General features: G+C 34.7%; 1 protein-coding gene across 1 annotated transcript; it reads left to right on the top strand.

Moving 5' to 3' along the window:
- The first annotated feature begins 201 nt into the window (after positions 1-201).
- On the top strand, positions 202-7,783 carry LOC147078657 (co-chaperone protein HGH1 homolog). Its single transcript, XM_085960340.1, has 7 exons — positions 202-407; positions 2,332-2,591; positions 3,517-3,673; positions 4,247-4,443; positions 4,605-4,738; positions 6,105-6,266; positions 7,619-7,783. Exons 1-7 carry the CDS (start codon positions 323-325, stop codon positions 7,722-7,724), a joined length of 1,101 nt encoding a protein of 366 aa, XP_085816466.1. The 5' UTR covers positions 202-322; the 3' UTR covers positions 7,725-7,783.
- Positions 7,784-15,655: the final 7,872 nt, after the last annotated feature.

The raw sequence follows: 15,655 nt of genomic DNA, 5'->3' as shown, positions 1-15,655 counted from the left end.
AAAAAATGTTGCTACATGTAAATATTATTAATTGAAGCTCGCTTGGAGAGCAATTTTTCACAAAAATAATATTTCAATTACAATTCGTTTTATAAAACAATACTCTATAATTAAATAACGTTATTTTATCCGACGTTATGGTATGTAATATTATAATAACTTAAAAAATATGACATCTGGAGATTTTAATTATTTAAAATTGTCTATGACCATTTCTGTCAAACGCACATGCGAAAATAAGAAATATTTTCAAAGAATTTTTCGAATGAAAGAATCACAGATTTGTGTTTACCATCCTAAGAGAAGGCATATTTAAACAATAATGGAAGCCTTGCAAGAAATATCGCAATTCCTCGATCTAAGTGCGAGATTAGATTTAAAAGCTGTGGCCCTTCAACATCTTATGGGTAGGTACCTATATAATTAATAATTACATGATACTATTATAGCATAGGTACGACACATTTAAGAAATGGTCCTAGTCATCATCATCATTATTTATTGCACTACAACCCTTGGCGGGTCTTGGCCTCCTTCAAAACCTTCCTCCATCCTGGACGATCACGCGCCGATACTGCTCTCCTGTTACTTCGAATGAGCATTCATAAATCTCCTGTAGCGCAGTCCAGCCATCTCAATTTAAGCCGTCCAGGTCTTCTCTTGTCAAATGCTACTTTCTTGGCAACCCCCAAAGATTCTTCTCTCAAAGATATCTATATTTCTCTCATTCTGTTTCCCGAGCGCCCAGCGTTCTGATCCATACATTAATGCTGGGAGCAGGGGAGATTTTTTAATGGTGCTGTCGAATCTACGGCAAGTTAATAAAGTTATAAAAGGTGATATGGTCATCTACGGTGTAGATCAGTGCTCCGCAACCGGTGTGCCGTGAGACGATGCTAGGTGTGCCGCGGTGCAATAGCCAAATTTGTGTACATGGCTGGTAATATATTTGAGCACCTGCATGAACTTAGTAAAACAATGCAAGGTCAGAATGAAAATATATTGACGTGCTCTGATAAATTAGCAGAATCCAAAAATAAACTCGAACTTTGGCAGGAGCTAAGACAAGGATTTCTACAAATGTTCCAAAGGAACTACCAGACCACCATTGAAAACAAGCAATCAATTTTGGATCCGTCTCAAAAACATTTAACTTTGCTGCAAAAGAAATTTCATCAGTACTTTCATACAATCAGTGCGACTGGATACGAAACCCTTTTGCAACCAATGCCGAAAATTCTATAGAAGCGCTTACCCTATAAATTCGAGAGGAATTTGTTGAATTGATAAATGACGGGACGCTAAAACTGAACTTCGCTGATGTTCTATTGGTTATTTTCTGGATTTCGGTTAATAAAAAATATCCTCTGATTTCCGTCAAAACTATCGCAGTTCAGCTCCCATTTTCGAATCAAAAAAAGTCACCTCCTACTTTTTACTATTTTTAGTATTAATATTTTAAAACATCTTATTATAGGATACAATTTATTATTATTGTGTCAATACTCGACAAATAATTATTCCTAACCTGACAACTAACCATAATTATATTAATATAATATAACCATACGAAAAATTGCTAAACATAAAATCAATACCATTAATTTTACCTCGAACACTATTTTAAAAATGCAATTTTAGAGTATCACGCTGTCTTCAACCTTAGCTATAGGTAGGGGGGCCCGCCAAGGATCTTGGCCTGGGGTCCCCCTCTTCAGGATGTGGGGTCTATGTTTTGGTGTATAAATTGTTTTACGTGTGATGTGCCGCGGGATTCTGGGAAGACCTTTGGTGTGCCATGGGTGGGAAAAGGTTGCGGAGCACTGGTGTAGATGACCGCATGACCTTTTATAACTTTTTTTTTAGACCAAACCCAACGTAAGCTTAGTGTGTGATAATGATGCATTGAAATGTATGAAAATATCAAACTTTCAATTGTCTACATGGGATAAACTGTTTCCACAAAAAAAAAATGATAAATGGCTATGCGGTCATCTGCAGCATTATAACTGAGAGTTTTATATAAGGTTGATTTAGTTTTCGTCAACCTAAATTACATCTTTTGGCGAGGGTGATTTATTTCGTCGCTTGTGTTATTAGTATTTGTGACTCCATATAAACAAATGACTCCACAGTTTCCAAAGCATCACCGCCAATGATAAAGGTATTATGATCATCTGTTGCACTCTGGAGAACTGGCGTGTTATTTGTTTTTCTTTCGTTTATCCGGAGTCCCATGTTTGCTGTCTGCCATATTTTCAATCAATACTTAGAATGTTTGTTTGTTACTTAAAATAAATGCTGTAACATTAATTCAATAAATTTATACAGGGCTCTCTGCTACCGTCGATGGAGTCACATTGCTTTCAAAATGTGACCATGTCTTAAAGAAAATAATACTATTGACGACGGATACTGCAGAAACTATTAAAAAAGACGCTCTCCTTTGCCTTGTGAATATATCTGCAGAAGAAGTGGGAGCTGTCGCTTTGATGTTGTTAGAAAATAAAGCCTCCTACAAAGACGTGGTCCCAAATTTTACAAACGTCGTCAACATTTTGATAAAATCATTGCTTAATCCTCAGAATAAGGTTGTGTATAACTACATATTATTTTTTTAGCATATGAAGGGTACACGGCAAAAACAAGCTCATTGACAAAATGATAGTTGTGCAGAAGAGCAAAAAGAAGAATGAAATCCTTATTGGTTGGAAAATGGTTTAATATTAAGTAAAATAAATTATACATTGATTTCTCATTTATTTTTAAATATAATAAAAGTGAAACAAAGTAATAAAACATAATAAATGCTACATTCTTGTATAGTTTCATACACAATGAGCTGATTTTTGCCTTGACTACACTTTCTTCTCCCTTCATTTTATGAAGCAATGAAATCGATTTTGGTAGTTTTAATGATACCATTCTTGAGCACTTGCTCTGTTGAACAAAATGGCATTTAAATCTTAAAAATGAAAAAAAAATCCATGCGCCTGTTTTTGCCATGTACCCTTTATATGCGAACGATGGCTGATTATCGCATCAGCTTATTATATCGAGGGTCCCGGGTTCAAATCAAAGGTCTGGCAAACTTGCATGTTTTTCAATGTATGTTTGGACCTAATAAATTGAGCAAGTGGCTAAGATCTATTTCTCGTAAAAAATAAAAATCTCTTTAATACAAACTCCACTCTGTGGCTTCTTAAGATCGAACATGGTATTAACATAATATGCCAGAGGTCAGTAACGTTATCGCCATGGACAAGTGACAAAAAAGTAATATGTAACCTTTAAAAAAGCCAAAACCTAACACAGCAAGTGTCCACGTTACCATGTAATATAAACCGTGCAAATAAACATAAATTAATCAGGCCATAAAGTGGACAAGAACCAAATTTTGCACTAGATTGCTTTTTTGCTTGTAAAAAATGTTTTTTTTAATTAAGTAAGTAGTGTACAAATTTCATATAATTATTAATACACAAGATAAAAATGTCGTTTTAAATAATGTTTCAGGATTCTGATGCTGCCTGTATGGCTTTATCGAATATTTCACGGTCAGAATCAAATGTTGAATTCTGTGCAACACTTTTACTACCTCACATGACAGAGATAATGGATGCTTTTACCAATGTTTCGTACAATACAGCCGGTTCAAAACTACATTACATAGGTAAGCCAGTCTTTCTATACAAATAATTTCTCAAACCCAGTACAGACAATAAATAATAGGTAGTATCTTCATATTCATATTCTCCCATATGCTCTACTTAGGGCTAAGACATACGCCGCAGCAAACTGCCACGTTGACTCAGATACTAGGTCGGTTTCGTAAGCCAGATATGAATTGTATTGCCTATCCGCGCTACGTTGAAGAATAGACAATGCAATGCACATCAGCGCGGTAATTCGAAGTGCCGTGTGTCTAAGGGTCAAGGCAGACGTGCGGCAAACCCAAGACAGACGGAGCGGTGAACTCGGTAATCACACGGCGTCGACATGGAAGCAGGCTAGATCGATCTTTGCATCGGCAGTGCGTTGAACATCTTTACTAAACAAAACACTTTGCTTTGTGTACTGTTAAATCTTCTTTCTTTCTAGATAATAAATCTTTTTTTTTTCAGAACCTTTACAACTGGTAGGTACAAAAGTTTACGGCGGCGGCATGTCTTCGATTTACTACGCAATACTTATGAACAAAAATGGTAATTTACTTTTACTAATTTTAAAATTGTCTCTTTTTTAGGACCTCTATTGAGTAATATTAGTGGCAGTTCTTGCATCCGACAATGGCTATATAATACTGAAAGCAAAGGAGGTGTCATCCGTGTTGCCAGCTTTTGTCAATATGAAGGATCCATTGTACGAAGAGGGGGCGCAGTAGGAACAATAAGAAATATCTGCTTTGATGTGGATAAACATAATTGGCTACTCAGTTCTGAGGTAAAGTACACCATTATTTTCTATATTATTATTACTGAATGAAATATCTCAATAATATAATATCAATCTCAATAATAACAAATTCTCCCGCCCAGTAATACGATGGCCAATTTCTTTTTGCAAAAATAATATATTTTTAATCTCTTAACTTAATCTCTTAGGTGGATATTTTAACGTATCTCTTACTACCTTTGGCCGGGGGGGAGGAACTTCGCGATGATGAGATGGATGTGTTGCCAACTTCTCTGCAATACTTGCCACAGGAGAAACAAAGAGAACAGGACCCTGATATCAGGTAAACAGAAGATTTATAAAATACCTTTATGGCTTTCATTCATTCATTCATTCATCAATTATTCATACGGTGGCAATGACATAACAGAATCACTGTGACACAAAATCGCAATCTTTAGTTTATGTTGAAAATACATAATTTACAATAAAGAAACATACATATTATTAGAAAAAAGGATACAGTGGACCCCGGTCTACCATTCTATTTTTGAAAGTCCCGCCAAACACCCATAAGAACAATGTTAAATAATTCCGCATTACCGTTCCCCGATTTATCGTTTTCCTCGATCTATCGCCTAAATATTATGGTCCCATCACAAATACTGTCCTTTGTACCGTTTTTGTTGAATATTTTTCATTTTGCTTTCATAGAATTATTTATGACATATACTACAGACCTTTCAGCCAGGTTCAGACAGGCAGGTCGGTGCTCAGGCTTGCCTCGCATCTTGTATCACGAATTTTTATAAGTCGCAACTAAAATGCCCCCCATGAAAATACTAGAACTCTAGCTGAGAAACTGATAATAATTCAAAACGTCGAAAAAAATTCAGGAGAAAACGACTTTTTTATTTTTTATATATCCTGCATTTATCGTTTTTTCTTTGGGTCCCTTAAAAATCGTAGAATCGGGGTTTCACTGTAGTTATGTTTAACATACATTATTTGAAAACATCTACCCATTAGAAAAAATCCATTTTAGAAAAAAAATAAGTAGTAAGAACTACTAGTTAAAATTATCATAATTAAGTAGGATGCCCGTGGCTTAATATGAAAAGCACACTAGCACGAATCCAATGGTTACAAATTCAAGTCCCGTTGGGTATCGAATTTTTTTTCTAAACTGGAGTTTTTCTAGTGGGTAATTAAGTAGTGATGCATGAGATGTTTTCAAACTATGTATGTTCAATATATGGAATGTTACATTCTCACATCTTGTGTCTTATGCGTTAAATAATAAAAATAGTTGTTTGTTAACAATTATTATTCATTACGTGTAATTTTTGATAGTTCTGTATTATAATATTTATTGTCTAATGATTTTTCTACTTTTCGCATTTTTGGTGTATTGTTTAATTCCACGTAGGGCATAGAAACAAACCAAAACCTGCTGAAACCTAGAAATTAGCACCTACTTAGTAGGTTGTTTGGTTCTGGAATTTTTTGTCCCACATTGAAAAAAAACTGCCTATCACATTGCACTCAATGTAGAAAGATTAGTATGTATGTATACGTATTGCTTGGTTTTCACCACATCATATATAATGTAATATAAAACCACCAGTTATGTAAAATTTATATTTAATTTAAGTCTTACTCCTGTGTTTGGTCAATTATTAATGAGAAAATTTTCTTCGTACCACTAGAAGACTTCTGCTGGAAGGTTTGAGCAGGCTCTGCACTAAACGTCATGGCAGGGAATATTTAAGAGATCATGGTACTTATTACATTCTCCGAGAGCTTCACAAGTGGGAGACAGACAGGAGAGCACTTCTGGCTTGTGAAAATGTCGTTGATATACTTATTAGGTATGTTGCGAATATGTATATTTCTTTTTATTCAGGTATGAAATGATGTCACTGTCAGTTTGGAAAAAAACAATGATGTACATAATATTTACACCTACCAGCGGGTCTATTTTATACACAAGCCTGCTTTCGTTCCGCTACGGCAGCTAAGTATATAGGGTAGGAAAGTATCGAATTATTAACACTTATTGTAACAATTACAATAAGTTAACCGTCTGAAATGTCAAAACTGTCTATCTCGGTCTAAAATTTATCACAGCTAAAGCGTCAATGACATTGAGCTACTTTACGAGCTGCTTGTTGGCGAATTTACAATCTGCCTATAAAGTCACCCAGTGTCATCATCGAACAAGCTAACAAGCAGATTGTAAACAATCTACCAAGAAAAGTTGAAAGCCGGTCATATTTACACGCTACACGCCGGCGTGTGGGCCTACCGCGTCTACGCAGTAGAGCGCAGTACCAACCTCCCGGTAAAAAAACGAACTATGTTATGTTAAAATAGTCGCTAGCTTGTTGGCTTCTCAGCGAATGGAAAGTTTTGTGTGTCATCATCACAATCGCAGTAGCTGAATTGCTTTTAAATTCGCCAACAAACAGCTTGTAAAGTAGCTTAATGTCATTAACGCATAAAGCCTCAATTACATTGAGCTTCTCTACGAGCTGTTTATTGGCGAATTTACAATCTGCCTGTAAACTCGCCCAGTGTAAAGCCTCAATTACATTGAGCTTCTTTACGAGCTATTTAATGGCGAATTTACAATCTGCCTGTAAAGTCGCCCAGTGTAATCATCGAATAAGCTAATAAGCAGGTTGTAAACACTCTACTGAGAAAAGTTGAAAGCCGGTCAACTTTACACGCTACACGCCGGCGTGTGGGCCTACCGCGTCTGCGCAGTACCAACCTCCCGGTAAAAAAACGAACTACGTTCCGTCAAAATAGTCGCTGGCTTGTGGCTTCTCAGCAAATGGAAAGTTTTGTGTATAATCATCAAATTGCAGTAGCTGAATCGCCCGCTTTTAAATTCGTCAATAAACAGCTCGTAAAGAAGCTCAATATAATTGAGGCTTATGAGAGGTGCTGTTAAAACATAGTACTTATTGTAACAATATTATAACTAAATTATTGTAATTGTTACAATAAGTTTTAATAATTCGATACTTTCCTACCCTATTTAGCTGCCATAGCGGACCGAAAGCAGCCTTGTGTATAGAATAGACTCGCAGAGGCACCTAGCGACAAAATACGAAGCTTGCAATTTGAGACATTTTTTATTTAGTGTCAACAATAAACTTATTGTATTATAAACATATTTCCCCAAATTTAATTAGTCAACATGTAAATTTTTCAGAAAAGAAGAAGAAATGGCAGTGGAAGATATTAGCAGTGTGGAAGTTCCTGAAGACTACAAAGAGAAGTTTCAAAAAATGGATAGTGATTTTATCAATGATACATGAATGTAATTTTGTAAGATGCAATTAATATTTAATATAATAAAATCATATTTTGTATTTTACTTCTTTGGTTTCCTTATTCTGTCCACTTTTTTGCCATGTTCGATCCTAAGATCAATAAAATTATTTCTGGGTCCACAGTATTATGACGTATTAACAGATTTTTGTTTTTACGAGAAATGGATTGTCTGATCCGAACACACATTAAAAAGGTGAATTTCGACCCATGACATTATAAGTCGGTGATCGTAGGCATGGTACTAATAATCTATTCTAGGTCTCGGCCCTGCAACCCATTCCTATCTTTCGAAAAGTGACATGTAATGCCATTAAAAAAATTGATCAAGTCAGTGATTAGCCGTAGCAGGTGCCATAGACTAACCGCCTTCAACTTACGGTACCCTTACTCTCAAAGCAGCCCTGCAATTAGACATTGTTTCCAATTATATTTTCTTATAATTAACCTCAAAATTTGTAGATTCTTCTTCCATACAGAGCAGTGTTGCTATCCATCCGTACTACAATTATAGTGAAATACTATATTTTTATGCCAAATATACCAAAAATACAATAATTTTATAGGATATAAAATGAAAAATGTTCATGTAGGTACTAAATCTTTTTCAGAAATACTATAATTTTTATGTCTACGTACTATAATCAGCATCAAAAAAGATGGCAATACCGATACAGAAGACTATATTATTATAACAAGTAGGCAAGGATAAAATACTATTCGCTTCAAAGCTGAGCACTACATAGCGGTCATTAACAGAGTTTTTTGCAAAGTGTCATTGTTATCCATTCGACAAACTCATTGTGTCCTCGCATTATTCAAACACACACTGAACAAAACAAGATGAGAATGTCTGCCTCAATTTTCAACACTGTGTCTTGGCCCTTAAACTGAGAACTAAGACGCCAACCACTGTGTCCGGTTAAGAACTCAAAAGACCATTGGTAAAATTAACAGCATCACTTCAATGGTTGCACTTGATAGTTGAGTTATTAATTGCCCTGGACTAGTTATTCCAAACCTTTTTCATTTAACAAAACCCTCGAAACATTTTTTTTATAAAATCTGTCTCCGTTCGTTGGTTCCGCTTTCAGAAGTTGTACCCGACTGGACATCACTTGATTGTTTGTCGGTGCTAATCGAATACTTCGTTAGTGGCACATCATGTACTTGTTGTCTTATCATCCATTTGTCCATCGTCAAATTAAACGTAATCAATAAATACAAAAGCTAGTAAATTTTTTTAACTTTATGTACGAGGGTGGTGAGATCCCCGGGGTTCCAGCGGCTAGCTCAGGAGTCCATCGAACCCCGGATTCACAAAAAAAGAAATTCAAATGGTTGGAGTATAAATAAAACTCGGTCTTTCGTGTTCGTGACGTGGTCTTATATTTTCTTATCCTTTTTAGTTTCACAAATTTATATCTGGGTTTTTACGATTATAGTCGCAGGTCCTATCCTATCGGAAAGGGGACGCTTACTAATTTTTTTTTCTTTTTCAAACTTCGCGTACCCACGCCATTCCACAAAAAGGACTCTCGTGATTGGCCAAATTTTATCGCGTGATGTTTTTTGATTTCATGAATCACGAGGACCACCCTGGCGCAGGCGCGTCGAAATTTGGACGTTGCCGACAAGCGCGGCAAAATTTATTATTTTTGAATCCTTATATTTAGTCTTAAAATTATCTCTTTCATCCATCATCATTTTTACTTTTTAAATTAAAAAAAAAATACTTACGTGGTTGAGCAAGGAATCAGATTAGATGTTTTATGAAGCCGTTTCTAGAGGTCAGGGTTACGTTTCGACTTATAGCTACTAAATGATTATTTTACACCGGGAGAAGCCCGCCTGTAACAGGGGTGTATCAGTGGGTCAATAATTCCTTAGAAAAAAGCATTAAAACAGTTTTTATTTTTGGATTTTTTTTTATTTCTCAACATAATCTCCTTGGAGCTCAATACACTTGGTTAGACGTTTCTCAATTTTTTTTAAACCGTCAGAAAAATAAGTTTTCGGAAGGTCCTCAAAATAAGCATTTGTCCGATCGATGACTTCTTCATTTGAAAAAAAACGTTGTCCACTTAGCCATTTTTTTAAGTTTGGGAAAAGGAAAAAGTCACTGGGGGCTAAATCTGGCGAATACGGTGGGTGGTCGACCAATTCGAACTTCAATTCTTCAATTTTAGCCATTGATCGTAAACATGTGTGAACACGGGCATTGTCCAGATGAAAGAGGATTTTTTTCCTGTTTAAATGAGGCCGTTTTTCTTCAATTTTGTTTTTTAGCTGGTCCAATAAAGATGCATAATAATCCCCTGTTATTGTTTTTCCTTTTTCCAAATAGTCAACGAAAATAATTTCACGTGCATCCCAAAATACAGTAGCCATAACCTTACCAGCTGATTTTACGGTTTTCGCCTTCTTTGGACATGGTTTGCCTTCGCAATCCACTGCTTTGACTGTTCTTTCGTCTCGGGAGTATAGTGGTGTATCCATGTTTCATCTACAGTCACAAAGCGACGAAAAAAATTATCCGGATTGCGTTGCATGAGCGACAACAGGGCTTTAGAGGCCACCACCCTATTGCGTTTATTGTCGACTGTGAGCAAACGCGGCACCCATCTTGCAGAAATATTTTTCATGCCCAATTTGTCATGTAAAATAGAAATGACGCTACCTTTTGAGATCCCTGTAACCTCAATTATCTCACTCAACTTTAATCTTCGGTCACTTAACACCATATCGTGGATTTTATTGATCATTTCTGGTGTAGTCACCTCTACAGGACGTCCTGAGCGTGGTTCATCCTTTGTTGATGTACGACCACGTTTAAATTCATTTAACCAGTTATAAACAGTTGCAAGTGAAGGAGCAGATATGCCGTGAACTAAATCCAACTCATTTTTTATTTCCTTTGCTGTTAACCCTTTTATATTAAAATGTTTAATAACAGCTCTAAACTCAATTTTCTCCATTTTTGTAAACAAGCAAATTTTTTTTTTAAATGTACGAGAAACACACAACAACCCGACCAATCTGATTGAAACTTCGCAGCATACTGAATCGGTAGTGCCGCTGCATGAAAACAAACCGCTTACAGTACTAGTCGCGCCACCTGTCGGCTTTTCTAAGGACTTATTGACCCACCCTCGTATCTTAGGTGTTAGCATCGCATCAATGCTGCCAGCACAAAAAACCCAATTTCACTTACCAACTACAACAAACTATTTTTGACCATGTTCAATTGCGTCATGTTCGCTTATTATGAAATTAAATAGTTAATATACGGATTTATTTTAGGAAATTGGCGACCCGGCATTTTGCTTTCTGCGACCCGATAGCGGGTCGCGACCTATCATTTGAGAAACGCTGAGTTAGGTCATTCGATTCCCAAACAAAATTTCTCGCACCAACACACTTTTTTAAAAGTGTTTATGAATGATGCCCACTGGGTGGAAATGTAGCTTTTTAACCACAACATCACGAGTCAGTACAACTGATTAACAGGTAGCCTCTGACTCGTCTGTTTCAGTCAGTCCTACATGAATGTCGCATGTCGTTATAATTTCTCGAGGTATAATGGAGAAGGCTGATAAATAAGAACGAAATAATATTATAATTTTATATTTAGGTAATAATAAGCAACCATATTACAATGATTGGTAATACATCATCTACTTTAAATACAATATATTACACACAAATTAATATTTTATATAATTATTACTTTAATTTAATCCCAAGTTCCAGTCAGGGAGAGTAACAAGACTACAGCTCTGAATACAATCATTGTACAAAGGAAAAGTAAACAATGTTAATTATTATAATGCGCTCTTTGCTGTTTGCCCTTTGTCCATGGTATTTTGTCTGCACAACTTTTCGTTTGCGTCAAAACGGCAGTGTCTTTTTGCTAGCCTTGAAACGGTCGGCGTTTGAATATCAACTCATTCATCTATTCTCACGCGAACGCGACGCGGCATTACATTTTACTTGACTTTTATAAATATTATATACTAGGTGTGTCTTGCGTAAGTAGTATTCCGAATCCATACATACAATGCGCTGAAATAGCAGTGATTCACTCAAATTTCATAACGATTGTCATATATTTCATCATTGAAATTTTTAGTATTACATAAATAGGGAGTGTTCTTAATTTTAACTTCATGATGTAAAAAAACATTCACACACATATCACCCTGGTGGAATGTTCTCAAAAACAAAGTAACAGAACCTTAAATCGTGGTACATTCAGAGATACTTGTCAATGTGAGCGGAGGGGGGACCTTAGACCTTAAGGCTTAAGACATCCTACAGAAAGGAAACGGAAGGTCACCGATAACCCTATGGGATTAATTTTTATAGTCATGGAATAAGGTTTTTTTAGCTAATAATATTTAATGAAAATTATATTAACACACAAACATTATTTAATTACAATAGATTGTTAAATATTTATACTGAAAATATTACAGAAACTAACTTAAGTAAAATTCCATTTATTAAATTATAAATACTGTATGAAACATACAATTAATAAAAAGATTCAGAATGTTTCATCAAACTCTGTAAAAAATCAAAACATTCACGAGGCTTACATACTTCAAATAAAAGCATTGTACAAAGGGTCCTTAACGAGTCCAAAACAATTTAATAAAAGCGAATCAATTCAATCTTTATTAATTTTATTTATAGTTTTTTTTGTTATTAATTACTCCCTAGTTGTCAATTTAGTTGTACAATTTATGGGAAGTGATTTTGACGCACAATGCCAGAATACACAAAAGCCATATCAATACACAGTATTAATATAAGCAAAACTATTTTTAATAATAACTAGCAAATCAATGATGATCACAATATAAAAGATATTATAACCAAAAATAATACGGTATGATCGATAAGTTTAATAATTATACATGTCGACAGGTAAAACGGGGATCTATCATATCAATGAATAATTTTGACAAAATTGTGAAAGATTTTCTCTACAATATTATTTATCGATTACAATCTAATTTGAAAACCAATCGGCCGCATTCAGATAACACACTGTGTATTTCCGAATCACCGTTATCAATGAGAGGTATATGGGAATAAGTTATTTGAAAACTTACATAACGCTATCAACTACTGCTAATAATGGTGCCCACCGAAGCTTCTTCCTGTGAATTGTGGATTCGTCATTGACATTCCAAAGTATCTATGTTCAGATAAGGACAATAATTCAAACTCTTTATAATGTATGCATTTACATACAATACAATATACACTTACAATAAAAAATAATCTCAAAGCAGAAATATAATTGTACAAATCAAACGAGTGTGGTTTTTAGGAAGAGATAAGCGGGTTAATAATGAAAAGAAGATTAATACAAGATAATATTAAACAAACCATTGCAATTTTAATTTCATACTTTTTTTAATACATGTTTTAAATCAATTATCGTGGAGAACTCTTCAATTATTTATACAAGCAAAATTTTTGTAGAATAGAATTATGACATCAACGCGTAGCATAGACAATTACGGTAAAACCTTGGATTGTGAGTAACTTGGTTTAAGTGTTTACTTGATTAACAAGCAAGGTTTTGCAGTACCAATAATGCGTATACGCCGTCGGCCGAGCGTCACGTGATCACAACTGAACTGATTGTTCTTCTCCCTCTCTCTTGCTTACTGAGAAATCCTCAAAAGGAGGCAAAAGCAAGTGTCGTTGGAAAGGTTCCTTGTTAAAATCATACAAAAAGAAAAAGACTCCAATGAGCCGACAGATGGCAGTGATTCCGTTAGCGACAGTGAAGTCATTAATAAATTCGATTACCTTATATTTAATTGAAATAATAAAAATATAAAAAGGTATTTTGTTCGCAATAGAAGGTTTGACTGTATCTAAATATATCCATTTTAACATTCGTGGGTATTCTGCGAAAAAGCACTAAGTCAAAATTTTGCTGTTTTGACTTAATGATGAGGTAATCTTATTAAGAGTACGCTCTATAGTCTACAAAAACACACACAGTCATATCTATAAAACTGGCGAAGATAATTTATGTTATAAGTCAAAAAGACATACATCAATTCAGAGAAAAGGCACTAAAGGGACTTAGTGCATTTGCTTCTCTCATTCTCAGGCTGTATTCACAAAATTCTGCGTGCGAAACTGCACTAAGTCATACTCAAAGCAATATCGCAGAAAGGAATTTGCCTTTTATATGTATAAAACAAGTTAAGACCGTCCAAACTTTCAAACTCGATTATCTCAAAACTAGTATTTTTGACTTAATGCTTATTCGCATTGTTAGCACTGTAAAAATTCTTATATTTCACATATTAACTGAGAATAAACACTGCGTTGGACAAGTAAAAATGCCCACACAAATTATTGATCTGACATTGTGATAGGCATTTAAACATGCCCAAAATTAATTAGAATCAAAATTATTTGCCAGTGGATTAAAATGATAAAAAGATTAATGTGTGTCAAAAGGATTGATATCCATTTCCTGCACCGATACATGTATAATAGAAAATATTAATTGTTTACGAAAGAATGTTGTCTGTGCTTGGGGGGCTTCTCCTATATTTTCAATTCATATAGTTATACAATGAGATGTAGTGAATATTATTATATATATGTTGAAACAAAAAAATTAATCCTGAATTACTGCCACAAATACACAAGATAAATAGTGCTGGTTTCAACATCGACAATTTCAATATATTCTTGCCCCGGACGTATATAACCGGTGTTGTGATCGATATCATAAATCTATTCGACTTTGACTTACAAGTTAAAGTAATCAACGATGATGCACATTCCGGCTGAACACAATCACGTGATTGACAATGGTTTTCATATGATATTTGGTTTGATATTTCCAATAATTTTTCGATTTAAAAATAACCACTACATACTGCTCTACACCTGTATGCCTGATAATAAATAACTTGTACATATAAGGTACATTATTTGGATAGATCGACCGTTGTACGCCTCGCTGTACTTGAAAACTTTCCAGCACTTTTTATAATTTATATTGGCATACAGTAAACGTATTTTCCATTGAATGAATTTAGTATGTTTGTATTTTCAAACAAAATTCAGCACTGTTCCATGTTGAATTTGTGACCCAAAAATTTACCAATTATTACTTTAAAAATCGATAAACAATCAAACCCATACCAGACGTGTTTGAATAATTTTAAGTCTATCTTATTTTGTAAGGTACAGAATAACAAATGATTTGTTTTATATTGCTCACTGCATAGAGATATTCTATGTCACACTCATTCCTGTCCTGCTCTAAGTTAATAAGACAAAAAGTAAGTTTTAGTAAGCTCTAGATAAAGAATTTCATAAACATTAGTTAAATGCGTCAGTAAAAAAATATTACCTAACAATTTACATGTGAGGTATTAATAATTACTTCATTGAGAATGTTTCAAAATTATTGTTACAATTTTGGATTTCACTCTGGTTTTAGTTACAGAAAAACGACACACAATATTTTGATAATGTTAAGCAGCCGACGCGACGCAGGCATCGGGGTCGGTTTGATTTCATCTCCGGTGTCGAGAGGCGACCGGGCCGCTCGCAGATGCATACACAAATTCACTACGTATCGATTAAATTACATTTCCGCCTAACGCCTTACCAAGCATAGCTGCGGTACCTACAATGCTAGAAACATGACACCTAATTCAATATTCATTTGAATAAAAATAAGAATTTGTTTTCCTTTATATTAGACATTGACGTATTATTATATGGACAAGAGTGGACTAACGTTTAGTATGCCAGAATCATTCCACGAACAATTTATTTTATCATAATTAACAGATAAATAAAGATGAGAGTGATGGAAAAATTTGAAATAAGGGTCAATTTCCAAATTTCCAGAAACAACATA

Source organism: Rhyacophila brunnea, unplaced genomic scaffold (genome assembly GCF_057557595.1).
Source record: "Rhyacophila brunnea isolate RB1 unplaced genomic scaffold, BYU_Rbru_1.0 scaffold_11, whole genome shotgun sequence".
Lineage (NCBI taxonomy): Eukaryota > Metazoa > Arthropoda > Insecta > Trichoptera > Rhyacophilidae > Rhyacophila > Rhyacophila brunnea.
The sequence above is the reverse complement of the archived record's forward strand: the minus strand, read 5'-3'. Positions and strand labels throughout refer to the sequence as shown.

Bases quoted from the DNA above. Each gene is read 5' to 3' on its own strand.
- LOC147078657 (XM_085960340.1), top strand. From the start codon at position 323: ATGGAAGCCTTGCAAGAAATATCGCAATTCCTCGATCTAAGTGCGAGA. The intron at 3,674-4,246 runs GTAAGCCAGTCT...TCTCTTTTTTAG, and splicing joins TTCAAAACTACATTACATAG to GACCTCTATTGAGTAATATT. The intron at 6,267-7,618 runs GTATGTTGCGAA...TAAATTTTTCAG, and splicing joins GTCGTTGATATACTTATTAG to AAAAGAAGAAGAAATGGCAG.